This window comes from Cyanistes caeruleus, chromosome Z, assembly GCF_971803275.1.
Source record: "Cyanistes caeruleus chromosome Z, bCyaCae1.hap1.1, whole genome shotgun sequence".
Lineage (NCBI taxonomy): Eukaryota > Metazoa > Chordata > Aves > Passeriformes > Paridae > Cyanistes > Cyanistes caeruleus.
In genome coordinates this window covers 20,868,695-20,884,197 of record NC_141732.1, presented here as the reverse complement: position 1 = coordinate 20,884,197, position 15,503 = coordinate 20,868,695, and the positions used below count along the sequence as shown (strand labels likewise).

General features: G+C 40.1%; 1 protein-coding gene and 1 long non-coding RNA gene across 2 annotated transcripts in view; one reads left to right on the top strand and one right to left on the bottom strand.

The window, feature by feature from the left end:
* Positions 1-257: 257 nt before the first annotated feature.
* The window catches only part of GDA (guanine deaminase), a 31,491-nt gene continuing 16,245 nt past the window's right edge, over positions 258-15,503 (top strand). The window contains exons 1-5 of the mRNA XM_086869342.1: positions 258-562; positions 5,554-5,642; positions 7,338-7,509; positions 10,059-10,146; positions 11,393-11,498. Of these exons, the coding sequence (XP_086725468.1) occupies positions 332-562; positions 5,554-5,642; positions 7,338-7,509; positions 10,059-10,146; positions 11,393-11,498 (686 nt within the window). The 5' untranslated portion in view covers positions 258-331. The remainder of the gene's footprint in view (positions 563-5,553; positions 5,643-7,337; positions 7,510-10,058; positions 10,147-11,392; positions 11,499-15,503) is intronic.
* LOC111941609 (uncharacterized) lies at positions 8,477-14,792 on the bottom strand. The gene is made up of 3 exons (XR_002870133.2): positions 14,294-14,792; positions 12,304-12,381; positions 8,477-8,580 (listed from the first exon to the last, which is right to left on the bottom strand). It is a non-coding gene; the product is annotated as an uncharacterized LOC111941609 (long non-coding RNA).

Below are 15,503 nucleotides of genomic sequence, written 5' to 3'. Positions count from 1 at the left end.
GTGGTTACAACCCGCAGGTTGGCTGCAGAAGTGAGTTGTCAGACACTCGAAAGACACTACCAGACACCTTGTCCAATCTCTCACCTCTTCCCAGGGAGAAGCTGGGACTCCAAAACCCACTGGGCACCTCTCCTGTCGTTCGCGCCTCTTGCGCGAGGGAGGACACCTCTCTGGGACGGGAGCATCAGCGGCGGGGGAGGCCGAGGGCTGGGGGCGCATCCCGCACACCGCCCGCCCCCCGCCCGCGGGAAGGCGAAGGGCGCGGCGCTGCCTCCCGCCCTCCTTGAGCCGAAACCACTCCCCGTAAAGAAAGTCACCAGGGGGTGGGGAAATGGTGACAGCTCCAGGAAGCCGCCGGCGGCACCGGGAGACAGCGAGGGGAGGCAGCCCGCAGGGTGGCAGCTCGCAGCCCGCTCTCGCCAAGCCCGCCGCCGCCGCCATGGGCTCTCCGCAGCGCCCGCCGCTCGCCCACGTCTTCAAGGGGACCTTCGTGCACTCCAGCGCCTCCGCCCCCATGGAGATCCTCCACGGACACCTTCTGGGGGTGGACGATAACGGGACAGTGAGTGGGGGGCTCGGGCGGGTGTGGCGGGCGGCGGGGGAGATGCCCGGCGGTCCCTCCCGGGGCGCTCCGCGGGGCCGCGGTGCCGGCAGCCCCGCTCTGCCCTGGGGCCGCCCGCGGCGGCTGCGGACCCGAGTCCGCCTCCGGGGGTGGCGAGGGGAAGGGCCGGCCCCGACGGTCTCGGGGGAGAAAGCGGAAAATTTTCGCAGTCCTGTCTGTCGGGGCAGGAGCCGCGGAGAAGGGATTTCGCACTTGCGGGAGCTGGTGGCAACCGGGATAGCGCGTCTCCTCGGCACGAGTCTGCAGGAACAGCAGCGTGCCTAGTCCTGGCATTCGTTCAGATTCTCTGTTTTCTTTCAGTTTCACTAGCTGTTTTTTTATTCTCAGGGTATCTAAACAGTGATGGTGAACAGCTCTGTACCCACTGCACAGCTGTCTAAATGAGGCTTTTTTGACTTGTCACAAAAAAAAAAAAAAGGAAAAAAAAAAAAGGAGAAAACCAAAAAAGAAAACCCATGGCATATACCCATAAAGAGTTAGAAAGATGGTGATGTTGGGCATTTCAGTAGTATGAGCCAGGCTTAAAACAAGCATGGCACTTACTGATAATGCAGGAGAGAGTCTGGCGGGGAAGCAATGTCATTCCCTTAGCAGTATCACACTTGAAACTGAGTTTCGTAGTGCAGGTTGTGAAAGTAAGCTTGTGATTTCTTGTAGACTCAATAACATATATGAGCACCCTATGTAAAATTCATAAAAGTAATTTTCTTTCCTGTGGCTAAATGACAGGCTTCAGTGTGTGTCAGGCTTCAGTAACGTTTGAAATCTGTGCAAAGCATGTTTTGAGCATTAACAATATTTTCTCTGTTCACACGGGTCCATGATGGCCCGTTTCAAGTCAGCCCTTTCATAGCTGTTGAGGAGTCTTTGTATCAAAGGTGTATCAAAGTCTGTGAGGAGCTGCATTTTGATGAACATGAGGGGAGTAAAATCTTGCATAGTTATGTATTGGCTGGTGTTCACTAAAACAATAGATTTGAATGAAAAAACGTTTGGTTGGTGTAACTCACTTGCAGAAGATGGATATTCATACTCCATTCCACTCTCTTTAATGTCAGTTTCTGGAAAAGTGTGTCTACACAGCATCCTTAGGAAATCAAGATTTTTTTAGTGATTTTCCTAAAAAAGATGTACATTAGTAAGCTACAGCTAGGGATCTGTGCTCTCACTTACTCTCCCTCTTTTAGGGATCAAGGATTCATGGTATACTTTTTTTCCTTCCATAAATTGGCAGATGTTTTGGTTTTGTTTGTTTTTTTAATCCATTAAAACAGTCTTCCTAAAATAAAATTTTCACCAGAATACTGTGACAAGCACTCTTATTTAAATCTCTTTTTATTACAAAATCTTGACATTTTAATATTCCAGGGGTAGATAAAGTGATTATCCCATATGCTCTCCTCTCCCTGCTCATAATGTAGCCTCATGCAGAACAACCACTGGAATCACAGAAGAGTTGGCTTTTCAGGAAAGACGTAGTGGTTAGAAAATGTGGTCACCTTTATTATTCAAATTTACACCGAAATGCTTCTGTTTTCCTCCCAAATATGTGGATTTAACTAAACAGGTATCCTTTTACCTCATGTTGCTGACTCCATTGTGGAGAAATTTTGCACCGTGTATAAGAGCTTGTATGAACAACTGGTTCTATTTTGCAGTGTGATTCCCCACATGTCCTCCATGGGACGTAAAATATCATCCCTCTCCACTTTGCCCCAGATGGAAAGGAAGATTTATGAATAAAACCATTGCTTTTGTATATAAAAGTCCAAATTATCATCAAGTTAGCACAGTAAGGACCATGTTTAACTGAGTGGTTTGCAGAGTAGTGCACTGTCTCTCTTGAGGAACAGCGAAGAGAAAGACCAATATTCCTCAGGGTAAAGAAAATATAGGTAAAAACCGTAAGTTGTTATTGAAATGCTGGTGTAATTATCCTAGGTGAGTAGAAGATTAAGTAAATAGAAAAAAATAATAACCTAAAAGCCCTTGTGAAAGTCATGAAAAGAGCAAGAGTTGTGGAAAAAGGATTTTAAGAATAAGGTTTGATTTAAGCCATTTGGGAGACTGAGTGTACACAGGTCAGGTGTACAAGGAGGAAGGTAGCAGGGTACCAACATCCATCTGGAGTTCATTGCTTAGCCTTTCTCCGCAGGCTGGGCAGTTCCTTTAGCAGCCGTGTCTAGCAAGTGTTCTTGTCTCTCATTTAGCCTCACATTCCAGTTTTGGGAACTAGGCAAACAATAGGCATCATGTGTCTAATTGCAAAAGTCATTTAATAACTGTGGGAACAGGGAGGCAAGAGAGCATATGGGAGGGGAAAGAGGGATAGACCCCTTCTCATGTTCACCTATGAATGTCATAGCCAGAAATAAAGGAAGACAGCCCTGTTGGATCCAAAAAAACCATGTTCCTTCAGCCAGAATTGTTCACTTCCCTTTCTCTTGTTAGCAAAATATTTGTGGTGCTTGAAGGCAGCCAGGGTTTGCTGCCTCAGTGCTGATGCACGGTCTAATGCAAGAGCTTTGGGTGTCACTTGGTGTACAAAAGGCCTGAGTGAGCCACAGGGAGATGTTTACCCCTGATATTTGGAGGCTTTAGCCCCATTATATGAGTAACACATGAGATTCTGTGTTTTGTGATATACCTTTCCCAAAGTACCAGTTATTCTCCTCGACTTCCTTCTTTAAAGCAGAAGCTCTCAGTCTTGCACACTTCTCTTGACTCAGTAGTGACTCTGCTGCAGAATTTCTTCTTGCTTCTACAGTCCTGAGGTGCAGAACTAATTTAAAGAGCTGTGCATCCAGTTGGTTACCTTGAATGCACAAGCAAATACTGAAACAAGTATCCAAAGACCTTAAAGCATTCAGATTTAGAAATGCATCCTAAAGCAATGGGGAACAACTCTTGGCTGATTAAGGAATTCCATTGGGAAGTTTGAAAAAAATGTAGATGTCTTGCTGATTTACCCATAGTCTAACTCAACCATAATACACCAGGTGTCAGGTTTAGAATAGATTTCATGTATCCAGCTTCCTTGAAACATATTTTCTTCATTTTCCCATAATTTAAGTATTTTATTTTTCTGCACCCTAAGAGTACATAACAGCCACTGCTTTTCCATGGCAACGCCTGTTTCCAGAATTTGTCATCTGGTGTTTCATGGGTTTTTTTCCTCTCTTTTTTTTCCCCCCTCCCTCTTCACTCTTCTCCCCCCCAGCAGCTCTAACATTGCTCATTCTGCATAAATTTTGACTTCAGTCAAATGAATGACATTTTCTTTATTGCACATCAAATATTTTAGTAGGTCTGTATTCCAAGCCTTCTGCAGTTATACAGTTAATTAAGTTGGATGTATTCCTCTTTGCATGGGGGACAATACTGATTCTTGTGAACTATTAATGGAATACTATAATCCTACAATTTTTGCTAGTGGGGTATTTATTTATATGATATTATTTAAATATGTTTTCTGACTGAAAATGTAAAACTTCTGTTCTTTAGACAATATAAATCATACCAGCCATGATTAATTTAAAAGACTAGGCAGCCAACAACTTCTTGTCTACAGTTTAGCAACATTTACAGTTTAGAAGCTTTATTTATTTTTGTCTATGGGAAAAACAGAACATGGTAAATTTCTATGCAAAAGAAACATACACATAAAAAATATCATTAGTTAGCAAATAACTGCTAAACAATGCCTTTTTAGTCCTCTTGTTCTTCCTCCCAAGTTTCTTCCTACTGCAATTTTAGAAGTACTAAGTCTTGCCTTTTTTAATGTGGGTTTTCTTTTCTTTTCAACTGTTGCCCTAGAAACTGCTGTCCTGAGGGTAATACAGGCCCTCAGTGTGGACATCATCCCAGGACCAAAGGGATACTGGTAGCAGGAAGAGTATTCCCTTGAATTTAGGGGCATGAGCTCTTACACCATGGGAGTTAGAAGGCCATGAATCGGTTTCTGTCAGAAGCTGTGGCTAGAGGCAAGAATTTCTCTAAGCTCAGATAGTCAGCCTTCAGCCAGTGGAGACTTCCAACTCCTCTAAATTGTCAAGTGTTGAGGAAACTTGGATCCCACCTGGACCCTGTAGTGGGCATTGCAGTTCCTAGGCTCCATAATCTCTGTTTCCTGAGGAGCTGTCATGCCTATTAGTGGATAGACCAGAGAATCAAGGAGTTGAGGATTCAGCTGCTGAGAGTCATGTTGTAGATTAAAATACCACGGAATTTAAAAATAAGTAGGATATGTGCTAAAATTCTGACTAGGCAACAGCAACTCATCATCAGTAGAGTCTATGTTCTCTAGAAGTCAAATGGGGTTGAGTTTGGCTATAGAATGTCGGGTTTTATTTTGAAATAAGCAAAGATCTCATCATCCTTTTAGCCCATTCCGTAAAATGAAAATATTATCCACATTTTTTTCCCTCAATTTCTTTTCTCATCCTAGGCACTGAAAAAAATTGAGAAAGCCCAACACAAGCAGAAAATTAGAAAATACTTAGCTTGATGTCAGTCAGTCATAGGCAAAGCAGGTAATTTGACCCCTCTGGTGGTGAATACTGCAATTCCTGTGAATATTGCATTCCTGTCAGGCTGTTGTACACCCCCTCAGCAAGTGACTGCACTGCTAGCATGATGTTACCTTAGTGTGTTACAGCACACTAAGGTCTGTGCTGTTCTGCCAGTGTATTATTTGAGAAGGAATTAACTGTTCTATTACGAGCTACAAGGTGGGTGCGGTTAGTCGCTGGATTATGGGGAAGTATTTCAAAATCATACTTGGTAGTCAGGAAGAACAAGTGTCTCAATGCAAACCCAACACCTCCGTAGTAAGTATGTAAAACTGGTTTTAAGATATAACTTGTTTTGTCTTCACATAAAGCTGATGTGGGATGCACATTTAAAGTACTTAACTATGTTTTCTTTTTTAGATTGCATTTGTGGAACAAGCTGATCAGCTAGAGGAACTGGCGAAGACGTGGGGGTTCAAAACATCTGACATAAGACAACTGAGTAAACAGTATGTGTTTTATTAAAGGCTAACTTCAGCAAATGCAGTTTCTTCTTTGAGTGACATAGAGCAAGTCTTTGGAATACATTTTGACAGGGAGCACATCAAATCCATATGATGCCCATAAATTTAAATGGGAAAATTTCCATTTCAATGCAGTGAGAGCCCTTTACCCAAAGGTGCCTATGTTCTGGATACGACTTGGAGAACAGTCCATGTTCTTTTTGCATTCCTTGGTTTGGGATTGCAGACATGGCTGAATGGTGCTGGCTGATGTATACTGCACAGAACAAAATGCTGCATTTAGCTTTCAGGCATAATCACTTCTGTGCTTACAGAAGTGCCACTCTTTCTTAAGACTGCATTTTATACCCATGTTGTTAGTAGTGGGCTGTGCTTAACATGAAAGTCTAGATGTAGTAAATGTAGGTAACACTGACACTGCAAACATGAAACTCATTTGCTTGGACTTTGACACATTCCATGATAAAAATGAATATAATTAGAAGTTTTAAACCTTTTAAACACAGGGCTTTTGACTTCTCACTATACTGCAGCTGGAACATTTTGTTTCTTCTTCATCTACTGAAATCCCTCAACTTTATGGTGAAATGAAAATCTTTTGGACTGTATCTACTAGGCTTTGCATGTAGTAGGATTGTAAACAAAGTGTGGCTTAGAATTGAGAGCTGCAGCATCCCTCTAGTAGTCAATTGCTCAAAAATTGTTATGCTTTGCTAGAAGGCTAATCATACAATCTTTATGAATAATCAGATGTTTTATTCACTTGAAATAGCCTGAGGAAAGTGGAAGGTGCGGATGAAGGTACAAGGTGGAAGAATATGGATCAGATTGAGGAAGACTTTTCAGCATTTATAGATTGCAAGAAAACAGAAAGAAAAAAAAAAAAAAGAAAAAGCTAAAAAGAGACAAAACTCAGTTAATTCAGTAGTCAGGAAGAAGGAAAGAGGAGTGATAGAAATGTTAAGCAGTAAGAAGTTTCAGCACGAAACAAAATAGCCATAGCAACTTCCTAGTAATGTTGATAAATTAATCTGTTTCATTGCATGAACATTATATGACAACATATAGAGTTACATTGTAAATAGGTTTTTCTTGTCAAGATACTGAGCAGAATTTTTTTCACCAGCGTCTATGTCTGTATTTTTAGACGCCGTGTTTGTTCTTCCATTAAGTCATTGATTTTATATGTCTACATCGACATATAAATAATGTAGAGGAAAACTGGCATACAGAAAGTCACATTTTGTAAATATAATGGCCTGGGAGCTAGAGGCATTCCATCTATATCCATAATAGGAAACAACGCTTTACAAATCTCTTTTTCAGGTGGATTCTATAGTGGAGTAATTTTAGTTGTGGTGAAGTCTGCTCCCTTTTGTTTGTTAGGGTGGGTCAATATTAGAGATAATTGGGTTAATCATGCTCTTACATTGTTTTTCTCACAGTTAGATATATGTATTTTGCTGTATAAATGATATTATGAACTGCTTCATACCAAAAGATGGGTATGGGTAGAGGTACAGCAGGAGTTAATAGGCTGATGCTGGAAGACACAGGTTAATTTGTACTCACCATTTATTCTGGTGGATTTTACTGAAGTACACTCTCTAAAACAAAGCTAACTATCAGGGAGAATTTTGAGACATTTTGGATTATTACAATTTTATTTTCTTTCCTTAGTGAATTCTTCATGCCTGGATTGGTTGATACACATATTCATGCGCCTCAGTATTCATTTACTGGTACAAGAGTAGACCTGCCTCTTTTGCAGTGGTTGACTTCCTACACATTCCCAACAGAAGCCAAATACCAGGACAGTGGTTTTGCAGAAGAAGTGTACACCAGAGTTGTTGTAAGTCCTGCAAATGACCTTTACCTACTTGATGACATTCATTTTTGTGTAATATAAGGTATGTATTCAGAAGGTCAGCAGAAAGAGCAGAGAATGTTTTACTGTCACGGAAACCAGATAAAGCCAAGATAGCCACTGTTCTAATTGCTAGCCAAGACTGTCTGTTATTAGTTCCAGTCTTGTTCTGTTGTTGCTGGCAAGAGAGTTCCTTTAATCACAAGATTAACAATGAACCCTTTATCACCTTTTCTGAATACAATGACCAACATTTAATCTACTCTCAGAATTAGTACAGCCAGCAGGTGTAGACAGGTGCTGCTCCATGCAGCAATAACCAAGTATAGCAAAAAATAAAATAAAATTCAGGGGATGTTCCCTTTTCTGCACAAAAATCCTCTATTATGAATTCCCCATCTGCAAAAGCACATGAAAGAGAAGACACTTTTCATAGACAAATCTGGGGAGCTCTGAATTAGTAAAGGAAGATGTTGCTGCTGCTGAGATCCTTATAATGGGAATACCTTTCACTGCAGGGGCTTTCTATGGAGTCTCTCAATGGTACTATGGGACAAGAAAAGACTGTGTTTGAGCTAGACTGGTTCTGAGCATTGTAAAATCTTTATGATCCACTGGACGGACAACAAGCAGCTAGGTCATATTGCAGAGTACTAGTTCTGTCCTATAAATGAAATTTATCCTTTAATATGCGGACTGAAATATCTCCAACAGATTAAATTATTTGGCCAGCATAATTTGCCTTGCATTTGTCTATTACAGTGACAGCATCTGTTGTCAACATAATAGCATAACAAATCAGAAATAAATAGTTATACTGTTCTTTGCCACACAAATTTAAAAAGAAATTTGTACCATCTGCCATGGTAAAAACATGAAAGAGCAGCTTGGTCATAAGTTCTAGTGACAAGCACATATGCCTTCAACTGCTTAAAAATAGAGGTGACCTCACCTTCAGACTGTATGCCAAACACAGTTACAGCACAGGTTGAGTGACACCAGCATGTCTAGAGTCCTCACCCTGGAAGGTGTGTCACAATATCATCTGGAAAAGAGCTGCCAGAGAGAGGTGGAAGTTAGTTGTGGGAGCCTGAACAGCGCAGTTATTTTTGTTGATTTTAGAATTTTAGGTCAAATTCATTTTAGAAATTTAGATCATTCATTTTAGAATGTTTGATTCACATTCCCAATGTGAATCAAAGACAATAGGGTCAGGAAAATGTCTTCACCTACAGAAGATACAGAATACCAGTCATTCTGCAGTGTTTGGTGAGGCCAGTAATAACCTTCACCTGTTAGAATCAGGACTAAACTTAGATGGAGGCAATGTTTTTTCCTAAGTATCATTGTGCTTTTGAAGTTGTAATGAAAACACAGTGGATTTTTTTTCAAATCAAGATCCTGTTTCCAACACTTTCTGTACTCAGCAAAAGAAACAATTTAGGTGAAATTTTCCTGCTTTTAACTGGAGCCTCCTCTTTGTGCTGATGATTTGGAAACAGAATGTTTTTAATTCAACAATGTTGTTAGGATTTCAGAAGTAGAGGATTATGAATTTTAAAAGCTAGGAAAGACAAAGGTAACTTGTGTCAGTAATGAAATAGCTATTTTTGAGACTTTTTTGTAACTCTTAGAGATTTTCATTTGAGTATTGTAAGGAAAAGACAGAGCTTGGCTTCATGCTTATCAGATAGTTAGCTCTAGCCCTCCTCCAAACATTGTGCTGGTTGTCTCACCTTCTATCGTATTAAAAAAAAATAAATAAAGAAAATTTTGAAATTACTTGGCAGCCAGAACCAAAATATAGTTTAAGCCTGTATGTTGGATAAGTGGATAACATAGTTTGCATCAGGCCTAAGGACAGGAGAAGCTACACATTTCATAATGAATTAACGTAATTAAGATACCTATTATAATTTATTATTATGTTCCCCAAAAGTAATATGAAGAGGTGTCAACCTCCATTTCCTTTCAAATGGTATATCAGGTAAATAATTAGCTCATAGTTCGAGCAGTTGTGCTCAGTTTACTTTTACAGTTAAGTTTGTTATTTTGTATTTGGGATCAACAAAGGTTTTTGATACATGAAAACCTGACTTGTTTTTCCAGCTAAATCAGGTTGCTAAAAGAAAACCATCATCTTCCCCAAAAGCCTTGCTTTGCTAACACTAGATAAACAATCCTTCACCTATGAAGTGAAAATTGAACAGCCTTTCATAACTAGGAAATAACAAAAATGACTAGCTGTATTTCTAAATATAAGTTGGAGTATTTCTAGTTTGGGGGAAAGAATATAGACTGGTTTTTATGGGTTTAGCCATTGCAAAAATTCTTTGAGGAATTTTTTTTTTATTAACCCTCAGACTTAAAAAAGCTTTTATGAAATTAAAAATCTATATTTTTACCTTCCCACTTCACTGCAAAATTTCACAATAACTAAATGTTCTTGTAGTTTGAAATGAGACTGCCTGTTCTGTATTTTGGCAGCTTTACTGATTTTTTTCCAGACAGTTGAAACTGATTTCTTTTTTTAGAGACGAACTCTAAAGAATGGCACGACTACAGCTTGCTACTTCGCAACAATTCACACAGACAGTTCTCTTATTCTTGCTGAAATTATAGGTGAGTCTAACAGTGAGTTTTGAAGGATATTGTGTGGATCATGTTAGTTGAAGGAAACAATATTTAGGAGTTTTACACTAGCCAGGAATCTGTCTTTCTCCTAATTTGTTTTTTATTCATTGTACCTGTCACACTGTGTCCCCAAACCCCACTTGTTACCCATTTTCATTTAAGTATCTCTGTTGTACTGTTGCAACTCGTCTCTTCACTCCCAAATCTGCTGCTGGCTGAGCTTGAATTAGGTCTGCTGGACTTGTGCTCCAGCTGCAGCTCTCTGCTCTTTCTAACCTTTTGTCATTTGAGTTTTAAAAGAACTGAATGACAGGAGACCCAGTCAGTACATTAATTTCCTGGTACTCTGAGGTTTCAGCTGATAATCAGTGTCAAAAATCTTTACACACTCTCAAAAATCAGAGAAGAGGAAGGTGCATCAGAATCTTATCCTTCCCTTCTGTTCACAGATGCAAATGCCTGCTGTTTGAAAATGTTGTAGTTCTTGCAGGATTTCTCAAGGCTCAGACAGCTTGTAAAGCAAAGAAATTTAATAAGAACCTCAGATTTCATCAAAAATTAACTAGTCTTTCTGATTTAGTAGGAAATTTTTAAAACTTTTACATTAAACAACTCAAATAATAAAAGTGGACAAAGAGATCTGATTTAGAAACACATTTGACAGCCTAGAATTGGGTATCATACATATGTTTTACATATGAATTCTGATTTATTCATCTAGCATGGGTAAATCTCAGCAAAGAAGCTAGAATAGATCTGGAAAAATCTCCCTCTAACTGCATGTGGGAGACCTGTTAGCAATTTTGCTCCTTTTCCTTAAGGAGAGATGGTTTGCTGAGATCTTTGTGCCTTCTCTCATCTCCAGGTATTCATCTACTACAGCTACTGTACTTTGATGCTTGTGTTTCTCATCCACTGTGTCACAGCTGTCTACCATTAAAAATTCTGGTCGTGGTTAAACTACAATAATCTAGCTCTCATTTATAAAGTTGGGTGTTAATGCTAAATGTCCTATTTAAGTGTTGTTTGTTTCCTTATTTCCTCTTTTCTTTTTTTTTACTTAAAAAGTCACATGAATGATCCTAGCTTAGAGACAAGACAAGAGCATAAATTCTGGTCATCTTAAATGAAGCTGGGTGGGGTGGACTTTGTTTTTTTTATCTCAGTTCAAGCTTTGGTAATGGCTTCTGAGAACCAGTGATTCTGAGATTTATATTCTAATGCATCTCAACAGATAAATTTGGTCAACGAGCATTTGTTGGAAAAGTCTGCATGGACATGAATGAGACTGTGCCACAATACAGAGAGATTACTGCTGACTCTGTCCAAGAGACAGAAAGGTAAAATGATAAAATTGATGGCATGACCTTTTAAAATAAGATTTTTCATACATCTGAAAAGTGAATCTCTCTAAGAGCTTAAAGGTGTGAATTTATTAGCAAAGTATTTTTTTCTTACAAAAGTACTATCCCCTGCAGTCCTGGCAATTCCTGCACATACAGCTGCTGCACAGCCCAAGTAGCATCTCTCTGGCTTTTCCAAAGAGAGGGAGAAACCACAGATGTAGGGTTTGAGAGGATATGTGTGTTTTCTGCTGCCTCTTTTCCTTCTCACAACTTTGTGTATGGAGGTCAAGGGACCATATATGGATGGTGAGGTGGTAGCCAGTTCCTTTGTACCCATTAACTTCTAAGCTATTTCCTTCCACCATTTAGGTTAAAGCTTTATTTATCTGTACCAGTCAAACTACTCCAATGTGCAGCCAAGAGAATGAAGGAGAATCAAATGAATGCAATGTTTGTAGTGGAGAAGAACCAAGACTGGAGTATGGCAGCTTACTGTCATATGTTTTTCTTATGTTTCACACCCATGCTCAGAAAACAGTTAAGCAGATATACAGCTCTTTTTATTTATTTATTTATTTACTTATAAAAACTATTTATTTGCTTATACAAATGTTTCAAATGTCATGCTGAAAGACAAAACCCTAAAGAGGGATATAAACATCTTATCACACTTGTGTGAGGTTGCTCCCTTGTTTTTATGAGCCATGCTAAAGATATGACAATGAAAGTTAGAAATGGTCATGTATTTCTAATGGTGTTTATATTTAAAGACATTTTTAAAACATGTACTATTAGTTACCTTCACTCTTCCAGCATTTTTTTTCCCCTGTGTAAACCCCCAGTTTCCATAATATGGCACAAGTCCTGCCATATGGGCCTGAAAGAAACAGAACTTCCAGTTATGACAGTTTTAAAAGCTTCAGAAGGGTCTAAATAACTTTCTTTTAAATACCTATCTTTTACCTCCAACTCATTCCTTTTTGGTTCTGCAATAAGAAATGTTTCTCAGCTTAGGGTGAGCCACAAGTACTCCATAGCTGTCTAGGGAAGAAAGCTATGTGCTTCTTGGCATGGATCTGGAGTACTTACCTGAATCACAGCAATACAATTGCAGAACGATGAAGAGGTGTTTAATTAAGAGGGCAACATGTTAGTTGTTTTTTTTTTTTAGTTTGCTTTTTTAAGAATCTAACAAATGTGATGTCACACTGTCAGTAAATGGACTACACTCATTTAACTTATTTGGAGTTAATATCCAGAAATATTTATATTGCATGCATGGAAATAAGACAATTCCAATTTCTTCATATATTAAATTTAAATTTGTCAAGGATCTGAATCTACCATTCTTTATCGAAGAGGATTTAATGAAAAAGTTAGGGAATTGAAGTCTAGAGTAGCATATATGGCACTATTAGTTATAGTCAGCTGCCAAGGTGAGAACCTTTGTTCAAGTCGGTTCTACTACAGAAGACTGTGATTTGAAGCTGAGCTTCTTTCCTCATAGAGAAGTACATAAGCCAACAATGTGTATTTTTGCAAAACATATTTCACCACATTTCATCAGTTTTGAAACAGCTCACACTATTCAAAGAAAGTGAGAAAGAAGGAAAACAGCCATTTTGTGTTGTCACCTGGGCATTATTTTTCTGTTAGAGCTTCTGTTCAAGCCAGTATTTTATTATATCAGGTTAATCAGTAAGAGGAGAGACAGCTATTAGATGATAGCTAATTCACCCTGCATTTTGGATCTCAAAGTTATAGACAGTGGTGGGCTCAAACTCCATTGGGCTTCGCAGAAGTCAAAACTGGGTCTCTCACTTTCTTCTGGTGATCTAGCATGAGCTACAGGGCTGTGAATGTAGCCTCTAGCGTAATTTTCTTTTCCTTCTGAAGACATTTAATAAAGTTTATACAACATGTGATCAAAATGACAGTTTTCTTACTATGAACTATGACATAAAAATTCACAGATGTAGTGGTTTAGATTTGCCAATTTGAGTTTCCTGGCCAATGCATCAAATAATGTGGTGAGTTTGGCGCTGGCTAAAGTTGCCAGTACACCTACTAGAATTACTCATTTCCATCTGTGAAATGAATTAGGAGGAGGACAAAACAGGTTCAAAACTTTAAAGGTATGAAAAAAACCCTTTATTAACAGAACTAAAAGAATAAGAAGAATCAGAATAAAAACCTTCAGAACACTTTCCCTCCCTGTGCCCGACTTCTTTTCTTCCCCAACTGACAACATAGGGACAAGACCTGTCTTGTTTTAAATCAGTTACTACTTCTACAATAGTCTTTCATCAGTTCTTGTAGGGAGAGGAGTTTTCTCCTGCCATGCCATGGAAAATTTTCCACAAGAAACAGCTCTTTTGTGGCTCTTCAGTTCCATGATATAGCAGCTGCCCACGAAAAAATCTGCAATTGTGAAGCTCCTCCCATTTTCATAGCCTTCCCACAGCTGAGTTAATGGGCCATCTCAACTATTACTGTTCTAAGGGTGAGCTGTTCAAAAGCAAAGGTTCTCTTCATCTATCTTTACAATCATCTTTATCTCTGGGAAGAGAGGTCTTCTTCTCTCTGTGGGTGCAAGGGGTCTTCATCACTCTCATTTCTCTCTGTTCAAGCTTCTCATGGGATCAAAACTCCTCAGCCTCCACTTTGTTTCATCATGGATGCATCTGCTCACATCTACAGCTTGAACACTCCACCCCCCCCCCCCCCATACGTTCTCATGAATTAAAGGGAATATTTTAGTGTATCATAATCCATCTCTGTGGCCTTACCAAAAGAACTTTCAGCCTCCATACTAGGGAATCTCCTCATTCTCCTTCCACCTGGGACTAGACTCCTTCTTTACTGACCTTGGCGTCTTCATATTGTTTTCTACGTCACTCTGTTCTTTCCTCTCCCTGGAGAGGATTAAGGTCTGCAGGTCTCATCTGTGAAAGGGTTAGTATCTCGTCCAGACCTGCAGATGGTCATGGCCAGTGGCCGCAGCAGTGACGGTGACGGACTTCAGGCTGCGCTGGGCCCCTCCCGCTGACTGGCACTCGCTGTGGGGACGCCTCAGGGGAGGGAGCCTGGCCCGGCCTGCAGCCGCTCCTGGGGCTCAGTGGAGCCCAGCTCGGCGCGGCCGATGACGGGGAGAGGGCTGTGTGAGCAAGATGTTAGCAGCTGTGAACTGGCCCAGCTTTGGCCGGGGCCCCGCGGTCTCCCGTCCCCACCCTGCCGGTGCCGGGGCCCGGCCCCGCCAGGCCGCTCAGGCTGCGGCGGAGCGTGGCCGGCCGCACCAGAGCTCACTTAACTTTCAAGGCTGGAAGCAAGAGACAGAGTTCCCGGGCTTGTCTGTTTTTAAAATGTGGAATTCACAGAGGTGGAATGCTTCTAAATGGTTTAATAGGTTGTGAGTTCTCAGAGCTAGCCAGCTATTGGATTTATCCAGGCACAGAGGAAGCTCTTGGCTTCTCTCAGGGAAATAATTTCCATGGGTGGTTTCTTTTCTCCTTACTCCTCCTCTTATCAATTAATGGGAAACCAGCACAAGAGATCCTGTCCAGAAAGCATTTCAAACTGTCTTTCGGAAGTCACTTACATGCACTGAACAAATGGGCTTTCAAAGAATTTCCTCCTTTCAAAGTAGGAGGAAGTTTAGTTTGGCGATCTGCATCGATCTGCATCTAGCAAGTGTCTGCTTGCGGTTTTTTGTAGAGGTCTCAGGTAGCATTTTATTTAACAAAGTAAATCTTTATTTTCTGGAAGATATATCATCTGTATGCTAATACTAATATAAGCATTTCCAAAAAATCAAGGGTTCTTCAAGTGAATGAGGACATATGCACCCTAATGTAAGATATAAAATATTGCTGCATATTCTAATATTTGGATTTGAAAAGGTTTAAACACTGCAATTTGAATTCATGGACAAAGTTTGGCTTTTTTTTTATTTTCTTCAATATTGCAGCTGTAGGTTATAATTTTGTTTTCAATTCATTC